Genomic DNA, 19,454 nt, shown 5'->3' on the forward strand with positions numbered 1-19,454 from the left:
CCGAGTCATCCCCCTTCCCGGCCTACAGTTCACCCCTCGATCGAGTCCCCACGTCTCACCGACGACCTCCACCGCCATTCTTGCCGCCTCACCGACCGCCGCCGCACTCCTTGCCTCGCCATGCGCCCATGCCACCGTGTCAAACCTACAATTTTGTTTCTCAATACGGTTGTGTACACACCTCGGGTGCGCCTTGCAAAACACGAGGGGGAAAGAAAGTCTATTGTACACATGGAGCAGTTGAAATTTCCAGATATGTTCGTCTTAATTTTCCCCAAGAGGAGACCCGGAATCGCATTCCCCCAGTGGACCCCAGCGCCCATGTGCTGACGTGAAAACGACTCACGGCGGCACTCCGCTGGCAGTGGCCACTCCAGCAGAAGCAACCCTCGTCTCCCCACCGGTCGCCGCCCCCCCTCCCTCCAGTACCAAATTCCCCTCCTTTCCTCCGGCCCGATCGAACGACCCCGCCTGGATCGCGCCGCGCCGGAGCCCAGATGCCCCCGCGCCTCGTGCTCCTGCTCCTCCTCCTGGCCGCCACCTTCCCACCGCCGGCCGCGGCCCGGGTCGGCGACCACGAGCCCCCTCCCCCTCCCCCGCACCCGCGCGCCCGCCAGCACCGGGCCCAGAGCGGCGGCGGTACCGGGGGCGCGAGCCGCGTGCTCACCACCGCGCTCGTCGCCGCCGCGTCGCTCCTCGCCGTGCTCCTGCTCTACCTCTGCGTCGCCATCGCCGTGCGCCGCATCCGCGGCAAGGGGGAGGGCGGCGGCGGGCGCGCGTCGCGGCAGCAGGCGTCGCAGTCCTCCCGCGCGGCGGCGTTCCTCCGCCGCCACGGCCTGCACCACAGCCGCCCGGCCTTCACCTACGAGCAGCTCCGCGCCGCCACGGCCGGGTTCGACGCCGCGCGCAAGCTCGGGGACGGCGGCTTCGGGACGGTGTACCTCGCGTACCTCCCGCCCGCGGGCCGCCCCGCCGCCGTCAAGCGGCTCCACGTGCCGCCCTCCCCGTCCCCGTCCTCCGCCACCATCACCAAGTCCTTCTGCAACGAGGTGCTCATCCTCTCCGCGCTCCGCCACCCGCACCTCGTCCGCCTCCACGGCTTCTGCGCCGACCCGCGCGCGCTGCTCCTCGTCTACGACTTCGTCCCCAACGGCACCCTCTCGCACCACCTCCACCGCCGGGGCCGCGGCATCGCCGCCACGCCGCCCCCGCCGCCGCTCCCCTGGCGGACCCGGCTCGCCATGGCGGCCCAGATCGCGTCGGCGCTGGAGTACCTCCACTTCGCGGTGAAGCCGCACGTGGTCCACCGCGACGTCACCTCCTCCAACATCTTCGTGGAGGCGGACATGCGCGCCCGGCTCGGCGACTTCGGGCTGTCGCGGCTCCTGGCGACGCCCGACGCCTGCTCCACGGCGACCGGGCGGGAGGTGGTGTGCTGCACGGCGCCGCAGGGCACGCCGGGGTACCTGGACCCGGACTACCACCGGTCGTTCCAGCTGACGGAGAAGAGCGACGTGTACAGCTTCGGCGTGGTGGTGCTGGAGCTGGTGACGGGGCTGCGGCCCGTGGACGTGGGCCGGGAGCGGCGGGACGTGACGCTGGCGGACTGGGTGGTGTCCAAGATCCAGATCGGCGAGCTGAGGGAGGTGGTCGACCCGCCGGTGCTGGGCGAGCTCCCCGGCGTGATGCCCAGCGTGGAGGCGGTGGCGGAGCTGGCGTTCCGGTGCGTGGCGCCGGACAAGGACGACCGGCCCGACGCCCGGGAGGCGCTGGCCGAGCTGAGGAGGATCCAGGGGATGCTCCCCGAGCTGTCCGGCCACAAGGACTCCTCTTGACTTTGGATGGCACAGATCAGAACTGAGCCAGCACTGCAAAATCTATCCTGACCGCTTGGCTGACAGATTGGTCGCAGTTATCGTTGCATTTGTCGAAGACGAGTGCCTCATTGTGGATGACCGGATGGCAAATCTGTTCAGACATGTCGCGACCCAAATCCAAGGTACGTGGAGGTTTATAGATATACTGAGATCAATCAACGGTAGGATGATACTGTGACAGTGATATGAGCTTACCTGTGTTGGTTCTGTGAGCTCAAGGAGTAGCATGAGCAAGCTCCTCTGCCTTTTGTGTTTGGCAGTAGCTTGTGATCAAAATGAACAAGTGTAACATAGAGGAGGATTCTTAGTAATGCTGTTCCAGTCAAGATGAACACCTGTAAGTTGGTTCTGTAGTCAAGAAACTGATGTTAGGTACGCCGTATGAGACAGGCATCCCACAATTGGGTTCTTGTTATATCGCAAGTAGTAGTATTAATTTTCTCCATGATGGTGCATATCCTTTCTGAAAGTTGACTCGGCCAGTACTTAGTACTCCCTCCGTCCGAAAATACTTGTCAGAGAAATGGATGCTCTGTAAGCATGTTGATTTTCCAGGGATCATACACTAATACTTGGAGTTTAATTATGTGCCTCCCTCCTCGCTTCCACATATTTTGGTTGCTTGCCAGCGACAAACCTCTGACAGAGCAAACTAACCTCCATCCATTACACAGCACATTACGTTCACTACATATACCGTCAAACCAAGAGGGAGGGGGATTCATTAACACTCCATCTACAATACCAAATGAACATCATTAGAGGTTATATCTCGCAAAAAAAAAGAACATCATTAGATATCAACATTGGATATATAAGATGGTAATATCTCATCTAATCCCTTTATTTGTATTTACTCCGCATATTAGCTGTCTGAAGTCAAATTTTATATGCTTTGATCAAATTTATAGGAAAAAAAAATATTACTAACATATAGTATACCAAATCAACATCGAATATATAAGATGTCCATATCCCGCCTGAGGGAGAAAAAAAAAGCAACCCACAACGTGTCGTGTGGTCATCCAAGTCGGAGCAAAACCTATGAATTATAATTCCATATTTCAAGGCATGAGATTGCTAACCAGGCCTGCTGCCTGGTAATAGCCTACTCGCCAAACCAGGTTATAAACACGTTCGTTCTACCTTACGCGCGCGGTGTGGTACTAAACGTACAGCAGAACCTTTTTTTTTGTGAGCAAAACGTACAGCAGATACGGGACTCGGAGATCACATATCCGGGGCGGCGCGCGCCACAGTGGACCGCGTTGTATCTCGGCCCAACACACTCCTACCCGCGAGTTTGAGGCTGGGCCCGTCCGGTTCGGGCTCCGGCTTGATCGCCCAGTGGCCCAGTCAACATCCTTCGCGTTTAATGTTCAAGATTACGACAAACCAAGAAGACGCGGCAAAAGCGAAAAGAAACATCCTGAGGGGCCTCACATCACTGCGACTGGAAAACATAGGCAGGTACCTCTCCACGCAGTAGCAGAAGCAACACCTGATCGGCTTTGAAGCTTGCAGCATGGCGGGAGGCTTCTCCAACACGAGCCGTCGTTGCCGATGAGAGCTAGTCGGTGGTTCCGCCACCACCCAGGTTGGAGGCCATGGCGACCGGCCCCACCCTCACCCCTGCGTTACGCAGCGCGCATACTCCCCTGCCCGTTTGCCTCACCACCGACGCCCACCGCCGACGCTCGCAACAAAAAAACTTGTGGAGGAGCAGAGCCCGTCGCAAATGGAGGTAGAAAGAAAGGGAGAAAAGATAGGCGAGGAAAATGATAAGGGAGAAAGGGGGGCGGTCATGTGAGACCCACCACATACTCGCGTCGCGTGCGGCGGGGGGGGGGGGGGGGGGGGGGGGGGTGGAATCGTGGCGAGCGAAGTTCGGCCGACCGACCAGATCAACAATATTTAATACACGATGCTTCTTAATTTTAGAGCCATCCCATTAAATCGAGGTGTTACATTTGAATTTGGTTTATGATTTTGATCGGATCAACAATTTCTCAAGGAGCTATCTCATTCAACTAAGGTAATCAATTTTGGATTTGATTCATGATTTTTACTGGACCAGCGATTCCTCAATTAATCGGCAGCAACCAGCCTATAAACACAGCAGTCCCGCATATCCTCTCACTACCTAGAAAGTTGAACCGTCAACATGTGACACTGTAGTTTCAATATAATACATTCGACCATCAACGTAAGAAACTTTCCTATATAAATATAAGTTGATTAGTAGATAAACCATAATCACACTGCCAAGAAAGCCCACCAGAACACTGCATTATCAAAAAACATACACACACACCATCTTCCGCACACGTCAAACCAAATAAACAAACAAAAAATTATGAAATCCCCAAAACACTAATGGCGCAACAAAGCGCGCCTAGCCTTTCTAGTAAGATGGTTATATCTCGTCTAATTCCTTCAATTTTATTTAGTCCGCATATTAGCTTTGTCTGAAGTCAAATTTTATATGCTTTGATCAAGTTTATAGAAAAAATATTAACATGTAGTGTACCAAATCAACATTGAATATATAAGATGACCATATCCCGTCCGAGGAAGAAAACAAGATAAACATGTACAGTATACCAAATGAACATCGAATATATAAGATGACCGTATCCCATCCGAGGAAAAAAAAAGCAACCCACAACGTATCGTGTGGTCATCCAAGTCCGAGCAGCACCTATGAAGTATAATTCCATATTTTAAGGTAGGAGATTGCTGACCAGGCCTGCTGCCTGGTGATAGCCTGCTCGCCAAACAAGGTTATAAACACGTTTGTTCTACCTTACGCACGCGGTGTGGTACTAAACCTACAGCAAAACCGGGACTCGGGAGTAAATTGCATAAAACCACCACTTTGAGGGCTAGGTTTGCGAAAAACACTAGGATACAAATTCTCTGCAGAAAGCACCACGTCTTGCGCAATTGTTTTGCAAAAACACTGATCGGCGGATCGGGCTGAGTTAAGTGAGTTTATGACAGGCGGGGCCCTTTTTCGCGTACGTGGCACTACAGGCCGTCCCGACAGCCGTTAGACGGCGCCGTTCGGTTCTAGCAGTCAAAAGCGCGAACCGTTACTCCTTCTCCACTCTGCTCGCTCGCTCTCTGCTCGCTCTCGCTCTCTTCTCGCTCTCGCTCTGTTCTTGGTCGCCGCACCCGTCGCCGCCGCGCCGCAGCGCCATGGTGTCGTGGAGTGATGGGTCGGATAGCAGCGAGCACACCAGGCAGTACATGAGCTCAGATTCCGACGACGGCACCATTAAGGTCAGTTCTCAGAGTTAGGGTTAGGGTTTGATATTTGGGGATTTCTGGAATGAGCTTCTTTTCAAACATTGGACCAAATCTCTGTCATTCCTTCGCACTCCAGGTTCCTGCTAGCACCGAAGACTCAGATTTCGAGGGCCCTGAGACAAATATGTATGTTTTATGCCATGGACATGTTGGGAATCGTAGCATAATTTTAAAATTTTCCTACGCTCACCAAGATGCATCTATGGAGTATACTAGCAACGAGGGGAAAGGAGTGCATCTACATACCCTTGTAGATCACGAGCGGAAGCGTTCCAATGAACGTGGATAAAGGAGTCGTACTCGCCGTGATCCAAATCACCGATGACCGAGTGCCGAACGGACGGCACCTCCGCGTTCAACACACGTACGGTGCAGCGACGTCTCCTCCTTCTTGATCCAGCAAGGGGGAAGGAGAGGTTGATGGAGATCCAACAGCACGACAGCGTGGTGGTGGATGTAGCGGGTTTCCGGCAGGGCTTCGCCGAGCTTCTGCGAGAGAGAGAGAGGTGTTGCAGGGGAGGAGGGAGGCGCCCAAGGCTGTATGTTGCTGCCCTCCCTCCCCCCCTTTATATAGGCCCCCTGGGGGGGGGCGCCGGCCCTAGAGATGAGATCTCATGGGGGGGGGGGCAAAGGGGGGGAAGGGGTGCCTTGCCCCCCAAGGCAAGGGGAAGCCCCCCTAGGGTTCCCAACCCTAGGCGCATGGGGGGAGGCCCATGGGGGCGCGCCCAGCCCACTAGGGGCTGGTTCCCTTCCACTTTCAGCCCATGGGGCCCTCCGGGATAGGTGGCCCCACCCGGTGGACCCCCGGGACCCTTCCGGTGGTCCCGGTACAATACCGGTAACCCTCGAAACTTTCCCGGTGGCCGAAACTTGACTTCCTATATATAATTCTTCACCTCCGGACCATTCCGGAACCTCTCGTGACGTCTGGGATCTCATCCGGGACTCCGAACAACTTTCGGGTTTCCGCATACACATATCTCTACAACCCTAGCGTCACCAACCTTAAGTGTGTAGACCCTACGGGTTCGGGAGACATGCAGACATGACCGAGACGCCTCTCCGGTCAATAACCAACAGCGGGATCTGGATACCCATGTTGGCTCCCACATGTTCCACGATGATCTCATCGGATGAACCACGGTGTCGAGGATTCAATCAATCCCGTATGCAATTCCCTTTGTCAATCGGTATGTTACTTGCCCGAGATTCGATCGTCGGTATCCCAATACCTTGCTCAATCTCATTACCGGCAAGTCTCTTTACTCGTACCGCAATGCATGATCCCGTGACCAACGCCTTAGTCACATTGAGCTCATTATGATGATGCATTACCGAGTGGGCCCATAGATACCTCTCCGTCACACGGAGTGACAAATCCCAGTCTCGATCCGTGCCAACCCAACAGACACTTTTGGAGATACCCGTAGTGCACCTTTATAGTCACCCGGTTACGTTGTGACGTTTGGCACACCCAAAGCACTCCTACGGTATCCGGGAGTTGCACGATCTCATGGTCTAAGGAAAAGATACTTGACATTGGAAAAGCTCTAGCAAACGAAACTACACGATCTTTTATGCTATGCTTAGGATTGGGTCTTGTCCATCACATCATTCTCCTAATGATGTGATCCCGTTATCAATGACATCCAATGTCCATAGTCAGGAAACCATGACTATCTGTTGATCAACGAGCTAGTCAACTAGAGGCTTACTAGGGACACGTTGTGGTCTATGTATTGACACATGTATTACGATTTCCGGACAATACAATTATAGCATGAATAATAGACAATTACCATGAACAAAGAAATATAATAATAACCATTTATTATTGCCTCTAGGGCATATTTCCAACAGTCTCCCACTTGCACTAGAGTCAATAATCTAGTTACATTGTGATGAATCGAACACCCATTGCGTCCTGGTGTTGATCATGTTTTTCCCTAGGGAGAGGTTTAGTCAACGGATCTGCTACATTCAGGTCCGTATGTACTTTACAAATATCTATGTCTCCATTTTGAACACTTTCACGAATGGAGTTGAAGCGACGCTTGATATGCCTGGTCTTCCTGTGAAACCTGGGCTCCTTCGCAAGGGCAATGGCTCCAGTGTTGTCACAGAATAGAGTCATCGGGCCCGACGCATTGGGAATCACCCCTAGGTCGGTAATGAACTCCTTTATCCAGACTGCTTCCTGTGCTGTCTCCGAGGCTGCCATGTACTCCGCTTCACATGTAGATCCCGCCACGACGCTTTGCTTGCAACTGCACCAGCTTACTGCTCCTCCATTCAAAATATACACGTATCCGGTTTGTGACTTCGAGTCATCCAGATCTGTGTCGAAGCTAGCGTCGACGTAACCCTTTACGACGAGCTCTTCGTCACCTCCATAAACGAGAAACATATCCTTAGTCCTTTTCAGGTACTTCAGGATATTCTTGACTGCTGTCCAGTGTTCCATGCCGGGATTACTTTGGTATCTTCCTACCAAACTTACGGCAAGGTTTACATCAGGTCTGGTACACAGCATGGCATACATAATAGACCCTATGGCCGAGGCATAGGGGATGACACTCATCTTTTCTCTATCTTCTGCCGTGGTCGGGCATTGAGCCGTGCTCAACTGCACACCTTGCAATACAGGCAAGAACCCCTTCTTGGACTGATCCATACTGAACTTCTTCAATATCTTATCAAGGTATGTACTCTGTGAAAGACCAATGAGGCGTCTTGATCTATCTCTATAGATCTTGATGCCTAATATATAAGCAGCTTCTCCAAGGTCCTTCATTGAAAAACACTTATTCAAATAGGCCTTTATACTTTCCAAGAATTCTATATCATTTCCCATCAACAGTATGTCATCCACATATAATATGAGAAATGCTACAGAGCTCCCACTCACTTTCTTGTAAACACAGGCTTCTCCATAAGTCTGTGTAAACCCAAACGCTTTGATCATCTCATCAAAGCGAATGTTCCAACTCCGAGATGCTTGCACCAGCCCATAGATTGAGCGCTGGAGCTTGCATACTTTGTTAGCATTCTTAGGATCGACAAAACCTTCCGGCTGCATCATATACAACTCTTCCTTAAGGAAGCCGTTAAGGAATGCCGTTTTGACGTCCATCTGCCATATCTCATAATCATAGTATGCGGCAATTGCTAACATGATTCGGACGGACTTCAGCTTCGCTACGGGTGAGAAAGTCTCATCGTAGTCAACCCCTTGAACTTGTCGATAACCTTTAGTGACAAGTCGAGCTTTGTAGATGGTCACATTACCATCCGCGTCCGTCTTCTTCTTAAAGATCCATTTGTTTTCTATGGCTCGCCGATCATCGGGCAAGTCAGTCAAAGTCCATACTTCGTTTTCATACATGGATCCTATCTCGGATTTCATGGCTTCTAGCCATTTGTCGGAATCCGGGCCCGCCATCGCTTCTTCATAGTTCGAAGGTTCACCGTTGTCTAACAACATGATTTCCAGGACAGGGTTGCCGTACCACTCTGGTGCGGAACGTGTCCTTGTGGACCTACGAAGTTCAGTAACTTGATCTGAAGCTTCATGATCATCATCATTAACTTCCTCCCCAGTCGGTGTAGGCACCACAGGAACATTTTGCCGTGCTGCGCTACTTTCCGGTTCAGAAGGGGTGACTATCACCTCATCAAGTTCCACTTTCCTCCCACTCAATTCTTTCAAGAGAAACTCCTTCTCTAGAAAGGACCCGTTCTTGGCAACGAAGATCTTGCCTTCGGATCTGAGGTAGAAGGTATACCCAATAGTTTCCTTAGGGTATCCTATGAAGACGCATTTTTCCGACTTGGGTTCGAGCTTTTCAGGTTGAAGTTTCTTGACATAAGCATCGCATCCCCAAACTTTTAGAAACGACAGCTTAGGTTTCTTCCCAAACCATAATTCATACGGTGTCGTCTCAACGGATTTCGACGGAGCCCTATTTAAAGTGAATGCGGCAGTCTCTAAAGCATAACCCCAAAATGAGAGCGGTAAATCGGTAAGAGACATCATAGATCGCACCATATCCAATAGAGTGCGATTACGACGTTCGGACACACCATTTCTCCGAGGTGTTCCAGGCGGCGTGAGTTGTGAAACTATTCCACATTTCCTTAAGTGTGCACCAAACTCGTGACTTAAATATTCTCCACCACGATCTGATCGTAAGAATTTTATTTTTCTGTCACGTTGATTCTCAGCCTCACTCTGAAATTCCTTGAACTTTTCAAAGGTTTTAGACATGTGTTTCATTAGGTAGACATACCCATATCTACTTAAGTCATTAGTGAGAGTGAGAACATAACGATATCCTCCGCGAGCCTCAACACTCATTGGACCACACACATCGGTATGTATGATTTCCAATAAGTTGGTTGCTCGCTCCATTGTTCCGGAGAACGGAGTCCTGGTCATCTTACCCATGAGGCATGGTTCGCACGTGTGAAATGATTCGTAATCAAGAGACTCCAAAAGTCCATCTGCATGGAGCTTCTTCATGCGCTTGACACCAATGTGACCAAGGCGGCAGTGCCACAAGTATGTGGGACTATCGTTATCAACTTTACATCTTTTGGTATTCACACTATGAACATGTGTAACATCACGTTCGAGATTCATCAAAAATAAACCATTGACCAGCGGGGCATGACCATAAAACATATTTCTCAAATAAACAGAACAACCATTATTCTCGGATTTAAATGAGTAGCCATCTCGAATTAAACAAGATCCAGATACAATGTTCATGCTCAAAGCTGGCACTAAATAACAATTATTGAGGTTTAAAACTAATCCCGTAGGGAGATGCAGAGGTAGCGTGCCGACGGCGATCACATCGACCTTGGAACCATTCCCGACGCGCATCGTCACCTCGTCCTTCGCCAGTCTCCGTTTATTCCGTAGTTCCTGTTTTGAGTTACAAATATGAGCAACGGCACCGGTATCAAATACCCAGGAGCTACTACGAGTACTGGTAAGGTACACATCAATTACATGTATATCACATATACCTTTGGTGTTGCCGGCCTTCTTCTTGTCCGCTAAGTATTTGGGGATTTTCCGCTTCCAGTGACCACTTCCCTTGCAATAAAAGCACTCAGTCTCGGGCTTGGGTCCATACTTTGACTTCTTCCCAGTAACTGGTTTACCGGGAGCGGCAACTCCCTTGCTGTCCTTCTTGAAGTTCTTCTTACCCTTGCCCTTCTTGAACTTAGTGGTTTTATTCACCATCAACACTTGATGTTCTTTTCTGATCTCCCCTTCCGCTGATTTCAGCATTGAATATACCTCGGGAATGGTCTTTTCCATCCCCTGCATATTGTAGTTCATCACAAAGCTCTTGTAGCTTGGTGGAAGCGACTGGAGGATTCTGTCACTGACCGCGTCATCCGGAAGATTAACTCCCAGCTGACACAAGCGGTTATGCAACCCAGACATTCTGAGTATGTGCTCACTAACAGAACTGTTCTCCTCCATTTTACAGCTGAAGAACTTGTCGGAGACATCATATCTCTCGACCCGGGCATGAGCTTGAAACACCAGTTTCAGCTCCTCGAACATCTCATATGCTCCATGTTTCTCAAAACGCTTTTGGAGACCCGGTTCTAAGCTGTAAAGCATACCGCACTGAACGAGGGAGTAATCATCAGCACGTGATTGCCAAGCGTTCATAACGTCTTGGTTCTGTGGGATTGGTGCATCACCTAGCGGTGCTTCTAAGACATAATCTTTCTTGGCTACTATGAGGATGAGCCTCAGGTTCCGGACCCAGTCCGTATAGTTGCTGCCATCATCTTTCAGCTTGGTTTTCTCTAGGAACGCGTTGAAATTGAGGACAATGTTGGCCATTTGATCTACAAGACATAGTGTAAAGATTTTAGACTAAGTTCATGATAATTGAGTTCATCTAATCAAATTATTTATTGAACTCCCACTCAGATAGACATCCCTCTAGTCATCTAAGTGAAACATGATCCGAGTTAACTAGGCCGTGTCCGATCATCACGTGAGACGGACTAGTCAAGATCGGTGAACATCTCCATGTTGATCGTATCTTCTATACGACTCATGCTCGATCTTTCGGTCCTCCGTGTTCCGAGGCCATGTCTGTACATGCTAGGCTCGTCAAGTCAACCTAAGTGTATTGCGTGTGTTCCGAGGCCATGTCTGTACCTGCTAGGCTCGTCAACACCCGTTGTATTCGAACGTTAGAATCTATCACACCCGATCATCACGTGGTGCTTCGAAACAACGAACCTTCGCAACGGTGCACAGTTAGGGTGAACACTTTCTTGAAATTATTATAAGGGATCATCTTACTTACTACCGTCGTTCTAAGCAAATAAGATGCAAAAACATGATAAACATCACATGCAATCAAATAGTGACATGATATGGCCAATATCATTATGCTCCTTTGATCTCCATCTTTGGGGCACCATGATCATCTTCGTCACTGGCATGACACCATGATCTCCATCATCATGATCTCCATCATTGTGTCTTCATGAAGTCGTCACGCCAACGATTACTTCTACTTCTATGGCTAACGCGTTTAGCAACAAAGTAAAGTAATTTACATGGCGTTATTCAATGACACGCAGGTCATACAAAATAATAAAGACAACTCCTATGGCTCCTGCCGGTTGTCATACTCATCGACATGCAAGTCGTGATTCCTATTACAAGAATATGATCAATCTCATACATCACATATATCATTCATCACATCTTCTGGCCATATCACATCACATAGCACTTGCTGCAAAAACAAGTTAGACGTCCTCTAATTGTTGTTGCAAGTTTTTACGTGGTTTGTAGGTTTCTAGCAAGAACGTTTTCTTACCTACGTATGACCACAACGTGATTTGCCAATTTCTATTTACCCTTCATAAGGACCCTTTTCATTGAATCCGTTCCGACTAAAGTAGGAGAGACAGACACCCGCTAGCCACCTTATGCATCTAGTGCATGTCAGTCGGTGGAACCTGTCTCACGTAAGCGTACGTGTAAGGTCGGTCCGGGCCGCTTCATCCTACAATGCCGCCGAAACAAGAAAAGACTAGTAGCGGCAAGAAGAATTGGCAAACTCAATGCCCACAACTGCTTTGTGTTCTACTCGTGCATAGTAACTACGCATAGGCCTGGCTCATGATGCCACTGTTGGGAATCGTAGCATAATTTTAAAATTTTCCTACGCTCACCAAGATGCATCTATGGAGTATACTAGCAACGAGGGGAAAGGAGTGCATCTACATACCCTTGTAGATCGCGAGCGGAAGCGTTCCAATGAACGTGGATGACGGAGTCGTACTCGTCGTGATCCAAATCACCGATGACCGAGTGCCGAACGGACGGCACCTCCGCGTTCAACACACGTACGGTGCAGCGACGTCTCCTCCTTCTTGATCCAGCAAGGGGGAAGGAGAGGTTGATGGAGATCCAACAGCACGACGGCGTGGTGGTGGATGTAGCGGGTCTCCGGCAGGGCTTCGCCGAGCTTCTGCGAGAGAGAGAGAGAGAGAGGGGTGTTGCAGGGGAGGAGGGAGGCGCCCAAGGCTGTATGTTGCTGCCCTCCCTCCCCCCTTTATATAGGCCCCCTAGGGGGGCGCCGGCCCTAGAGATGAGATCTCATGGGGGGGGGGCCAAAGGGGGGGAAGGGGTGCCTTGCCCCCCAAGGCAAGGGGGAAGCCCCCCTAGGGTTCCCAACCCTAGGCGCATGGGGGGAGGCCCATGGGGGGGCGCCCAGCCCACTAGGGGCTGGTTCCCTTCCACTTTCAGCCCATGGGGCCCTCCGGGATAGGTGGCCCCACCCGGTGGACCCCCGGGACCCTTCCGGTGGTCCCGGTACAATACCGGTAACCCCCGAAACTTTCCCGATGGCCGAAACTTGACTTCCTATATATAATTCTTCACCTCCGGACCATTCCGGAACCTCTTGTGATGTCCGGGATCTCATCCGGGACTCCGAACAACTTTCAGGGTTTCCGCATACACGTATCTCTACAACCCTAGCGTCACCGAACCTTAAGTGTGTAGACCCTACGGGTTCGGGAGACATGCAGACATGACCGAGACGCCTCTCCGGTCAATAACCAACAGCGGGATCTGGATACCCATGTTGGCTCCCACATGTTCCACGATGATCTCATCGGATGAACCATGGTGTCGAGGATTCAATCAATCCCGTATGCAATTCCCTTTGTCAATTGGTATGTTACTTGCCCGAGATTCGATCGTCGGTATCCCAATACCTTGTTCAATCTCGTTACCGGCAAGTCTCTTTACTCGTACCGCAATGCATGATCCCGTGACCAACGCCTTAGTCACATTGAGCTCACTATGATGATGCATTACCGAGTGGGCCCAGAGATGCCTCTCCGTCACACGGAGTGACAAATCCCAGTCTCGATCCGTGCCAACCCAACAGACACTTTTGGAGATACCCGTAGTGCACCTTTATAGTCACCCAGTTACATTGTGACGTTTGGCACACCCAAAGCACTCCTACGGTATCCGAGAGTTGCACGATCTCATGGTCTAAGGAAAAGATACTTGACATTGGAAAAGATCTAGCAAACGAAACTACACGATCTTTTATGCTATGCTTAGGATTGGGTCTTGTCCATCACATCATTCTCCTAATGATGTGATCCCGTTATCAATGACATCCAATGTCCATAGTCAGGAAACCATGACTATCTGTTGATCAACGAGCTAGTCAACTAGAGGCTTACTAGGGACACGTTGTGGTCTATGTATTGACACATGTATTACGATTTCCGGACAATACAATTATAGCATGAATAATAGACAATTACCATGAACAAAGAAATATAATAATAACCATTTATTATTGCCTCTAGGGCATATTTCCAACAGGACACGGGAAGGCAGCAGAAAGGCGCGTTGCTTTCGAAGGGATTCACACTGGCAGGAGGTTTCTTTGTTGTGCAGAGAAGGTATGGTTCCAACTTAACTAATTGGAAGTTGTTGATTAACTTAACAGATCTGTCATTTGTTTGCCATGGACATGTAATGCGGCACTCCAGCAGGCATTGTATTATAATGTGAAGTTCGGACAGTGGATTCATTAAGTGTTTACTCTGCCAGCATTGTTTAGTCTGGTTCTGGCAACATTGTTTAGTTAGGTCATTTTTTAACTCTGCCATGTTAGCTTATTTTAGGACAGAATATTCATGGGTTAGCACACCAGCATTGTTTAGTTTGGATCTGGCAATATTGTTTAGTTAGGTCATTTTTTAACTCTGCCATGTTAGCTTATTTTAGGACAGAATATTCATGGGTTAGCACACCAGCATTGTTTACTTAGTAGTTGTTTACTTTAGAGCATGATCTGAATTTTAGTATAAAGTAATCTAGCCTATCATTGTAAGCAAGTCACTATTATGTAATTCATTTTGTTAATACTCTTTTTTCAGGAAGGTAAAAACCGTGGACTTGTAGAATGGATTGATCCATCTTGGCCCACTACCCTTGAGAATGCACTGTCCAAGTTGTGGTCTATGTATGAACAGAGTAAGATGGACAGAAATGAGGAATGTCTGATGCATTCATTTACTGTTCATGACCTGACACAAGAGAAGAAGAAACTCCAGGCCAGCTATGAGAAGTTGGTTGAAGATGTCAACGCACTTATGGATGCCCAGGAGCAGAGGGCAGTGATAGAAAGGAAAGATGCTGAAACAACCAAGTTGTAGGAGAAGTATGACACTTTGAAGAACATAGCAGCTGCTCAAGGTACTGTCATTAGGAACATGAAGTTGAAGCTAGCTGAAGAGAAGAAGAATTCGCAGATCCACATTGATGAGCTCAAGAAGACAGTTGAAGAGAGCAATGTGAAGCTGGAGGGGATCAAGGCCATCATAAATGGATAAGCAGTGCAAGAGAAGAATGGGCAATATCATTTGGCATTTGTTGACCTTTTGCAGGGTGTGGTTTGGCATTTGTTGTAATGATAGTAGTTTAAATTCTATTAACTATGAGTACTCCTGAACTAGTGCTGAATGTGGTGCTATTTGAACTAGTGCTGAATGTCAAACTATGATTATGTATGGAGTTGAACTAGTGCTGAATTTGGTGGTATTTAGAGCTGGTTAATGTTATCTTAAGTAATCTGTTTGTAATTGATGATTTTTGCTTTAGTATGTTCCTGTTCAACTGATGATTCTGAGTTAAGTAGGGTCAATTAGGGTTGTTTTTGGCTTTTTATCGACGCCGAGGCTTCAAGTAGGGTCAATGAGGGTTGTTTTTGGCTTTTTATCGACACCGAGGCTTCAAGTAGGGTCAATTAGGGTTGTTTTTGGCTTTTTGTCGATGTCGAGGCATCAAGTAGGCCAAGTTAGGGTTTTTGGCTTTTTATCGACGCCGAGGCATCAAGTAGGCCAAGTTAGGGTTTTTGGCTTTTTACCGACTCCGAGGCATCAAGTAGGCCAAGTTAGGGTTTTTGGCTTTTTATCGACACCGAGGCTTCAAGTAGGGTCAATTAGGGTTGTTTTTGGCTTTTTGTCGATGTCGAGGCATCAAGTAGGCCAAGTTAGGGTTTTTGGCTTTTTATCGACTCCGAGGCATCAAGTAGGCCAAGTTAGGGTTTTTGGCTTTTTATCGACGCCGAGGCATCAAGTAGGGTCAAGTGATGGTTTTTTGGCTTTTTATCAACACCGAGGCTTCAAGTAGGGTCAATTAGGGTTGTTTTTGGCTTTTTGTCGATGTCGAGGCATCAAGTAGGCCAAGTTAGGGTTTTTGGCTTTTTGCCGACGCCGAGGCATCAAGTAGGCATCAAGAATATCACAACATCATGACTATCACAGCATCAAGAGTATCACAGCATCAAGAGTATCACAGCATCAGCAGTACTACTAGAATGCCATAATTTGACACAAAATGATCATAACAGTTCCATAACTGGAGTAATAGAATTCAAGAGTAGCATAACTGGAGTAGCAGAACAACACAACATAGTTTCACAACACAACTAAAATGCCATAGTTTGATACAACATCAACACAACCAAATCACCATCATCACCATTTTGCACCAGAGGCAGTCAAGTAATCCTTCATTCTGTTGCTGGGCTTCCTGGCTCTCTGGGAACCATCACTTGGTCTTGGAGGCATGAAAGCTAACCTTGGCCCCTTCGCAGCAGCTGATGAAGATCTGGTTGCTGGTGCCTTACCCTTGGGAGCAGATGATGAAGATTTACTGGCTGCTGCCTTACCCTTGGGAGCAGCAGCAGATGTTGCCCTCCTTGCTGGAGCTGGACTAGCAGCAGATGTTGCCCTCCTTGATGATCCACCAGCAGTGGCAGCAGCAGAGGCTGCAGTCCTTGCTGGAGCTGGACTAGCAGCAGATGTTGCCCTCCTTGATGATCCACCAGCAGTGGCAGCAACAGAGGCTGCAGTCCTTGCTGGAGCTGGTGTGCTTCTACTATCAGGTGGGTAAGAGCTGGTGCTTGGCTGCAATGAAACAAGTAGTTTAACATTAGTAAGCAACAAAGTAACAACAAATTGAGTCTTTCTCATAGCAGAGTGGTTACCTGATGTTTGTTCTTTCTCATAGCAAGTGCAGGCTTTAGAGCATCATGGCAATTGGTGTACCTATGGCCCACCTTTTTACAGTTGGAGCAGGTAATTGAGGCCATTCTTGAAGTGTCTTTGGGAGCTGGCTTCTCAAATTGGCCCTTTCTCCTCTTAGTCTGTGCTCTGCCCTTGTGTTCTTTGAAAACAGGAGCCTCAATGTCCAAACTATCTGTCCTTGGCCACATGTCAGGGCTAGGTACAGGATATATTATAGGACTGTAAGCTGCCAGGTACATAGGTTTTTTGAAGAAATCATCAACAAAGTCCTCTGGCTGAAGCTTAGCCTTGTGTATGGCAGAAACAACATGATTGCAAGGAACTGCTGTCATATCCCACTTCTTACAACCACAAGTCCTATGTGCTAGGTTGACAGCATATGTTCTCTCCTCACTAGTAACTTGGTAAAGGTTGGGGCCAACCATCAATGATTGGCAGTTTCTAGACCACTTCTTTGCTTCCTCCAATTTCTCTGCATATGTTGGACAAATCTCCCATCTGACAATCTGAGTCTTGGTTCTATTTGCATTAAACTTGACCATTAATTTTGTTCTAATTCCATCAACTATGGTCCTTATTGGCTTAGCCCTGACATCTAGAACCCACTTGTTGAAAACCTCACTAAAGTTGTTAACTACCAAATCTGTTTTGCAATTTGTGTCCATGGCATGTCTGGCCCAAGTGTGCTTTGGGATTTTACTAAGCCAAGCCCATGCTGCCTCACACTCTCTCTTCAACTCATCCATTGCAACATTATAACCATGTTCAGTGTATGAGTAACTTGCTTCATCCATGTATTTCTTTAATTCTGGCCCTCTAAACCCAGCATTTTGAAAGTTTTGGTAAATGTGTCTGAGGCAAAACCTTTGTGGACAATTGGGAAAGACTCTGTTTATGGCTTTAAGCAGGCCCTGTGTGAATTTAAGTTAAGCTAACTTAGTGACTACACCTAAATGATTGTGTAACTACTACAAAGAACTAACTGATTGTGTACAAAAAGTAGCTACACCTAAATGCAACTAACTACTAGAAAGAACTAAATGAAAGCTAGCACAAGTGGATTTCATTACCTTCTGCCTATCAGAAATTATTGTGTAGTTGCCAAACTTCCCAGATTGGCCACCTAGTGCTACCTTCAGCTGATACATAAACCAAGTCCAGGAATCTGTGTCCTCCTTATCAACAATTCCAAATGCAATGGGAAATATATTATTGTTCCCATCTCTTCCAGTAGCAGCAAGGATCTGTTGACCAGTAGTGAGCTTTATGAAGCATCCATCCAGACCTATAACAAGTTAACACATTAGGCAAACTATTTGAAAACACACATTATTCAAACACACATTAGATACCAAGGAATTACCTATGAATGGTCTGCAGCCACTGAGAAACCCTTCTTTGCATCCATTTAGGCAATAGAATAATGCATGAAACCTAGGGTTTGTGCTTGGATGCTCCCTCAAATGTCTTGTTGTCACTATACACCTTGAACCTGGATTAGTATCTAGCACAACCTGCAAATAATCCCTAATCCTGGTGTACTGGGCCTTCTGATCTCCTAACACAACATTCTTTGCTGCCTTCTTAGCCCTGTATGCCATGTGGGTTGATATTTCCACTCCATATTTGCTCTTTGCAGTGTTAATTATAGTAGTGATTGTTGTGCATGGGTCATTCCTGATTGCTTCCTCACAAAACTTTGCAACCCACTTAGCAGTAACTTTTGTGTTCTCTGACACAGAAGGACAAGTGTGCACCACATACTGCTTCCTTATGGTAAAAGTCTTCTCATTTGCAATCTGAGAAGCTGCTATATAAAAAGGGCATGTCTCATCTATGCATTGTGCTATAACCCTGTCACTGCAATTTCTATGGTACTCATAGTTCCTGTTCTGTGCAATGTGCATTGTTTGAAGTGCATTCCTGAACTGGTACACATCAATGAAGCAAAGATGCTTCACAAATTGCTCAGCTGGGTGAGCTCTCTTCTCATCATACCATAACCTTTCCTTCATCTTCTTAGCTCTGCTTTTCCTGCCATTGGGCATAACATATGCCAATGCCTCTGCACCATCATCATCTTCCACACCCAAGTCCATTGGTTTCTTGTCTTCATCAGAAGATGGTATGCAGTCCTTGTTGGGAATCGTAGCATAATTTAAAATTTTCCTACGCTCACCAAGATGCATCTATGGAGTATACTAGCAACAAGGGGAAAGGAGTGCATCTACATACCCTTGTAGATCGCGAGCGGAAGCGTTCCAATGAACGTGGATGACGGAGTCGTACTCACCGTGATCCAAATCACCGATGACCGAGTGCCGAACGGACGGCACCTCCGTGTTCAACACACGTACGGTGCAGTGATGTCTCCTCCTTCTTGATCCAGCAAGGGGGAAGGAGAGGTTGATGGAGATCCAGCAACACGACGGCGTGGTGGTGGATGTAGCGGGTCTCGGCAGGGCTTCGCCGAGCTTCTGCGAGACGGAGAGGTGCAACAGGGGAGGAGGGAGGCGCCCAAGGCTGAGATGTTGCTGCCCTCCCTCCCCCCTTTATATAGGCCCCCTGGGAGGGGGGGGGGGGCGCCGGCCAAGATCCCATCTGGATGGGGGGCGGCGGCCAGGGGGGTGCCTTGCCCCCCAAGGC

General features: G+C 48.5%; 1 protein-coding gene across 1 annotated transcript; it reads left to right on the plus strand.

Moving 5' to 3' along the window:
• The first annotated feature begins 365 nt into the window (after positions 1-365).
• LOC109763461 (LEAF RUST 10 DISEASE-RESISTANCE LOCUS RECEPTOR-LIKE PROTEIN KINASE-like 1.5) lies at positions 366-2,332 on the plus strand. Its single transcript, XM_020322309.4, has one exon. The coding sequence runs from the start codon at positions 498-500 to the stop codon at positions 1,833-1,835; it is 1,338 nt and encodes a 445-aa protein (XP_020177898.1). The 5' UTR covers positions 366-497; the 3' UTR covers positions 1,836-2,332.
• The last annotated feature ends 17,122 nt before the right edge of the window (positions 2,333-19,454 follow it).

Source organism: Aegilops tauschii, chromosome 5 (genome assembly GCF_002575655.3).
Source record: "Aegilops tauschii subsp. strangulata cultivar AL8/78 chromosome 5, Aet v6.0, whole genome shotgun sequence".
Taxonomy (NCBI): Eukaryota; Viridiplantae; Streptophyta; class Magnoliopsida; order Poales; family Poaceae; genus Aegilops; species Aegilops tauschii.

Coding starts and splice junctions, on each gene's coding strand:
- LOC109763461 (XM_020322309.4), top strand. CDS start 498: ATGCCCCCGCGCCTCGTGCTCCTGCTCCTCCTCCTGGCCGCCACCTTC.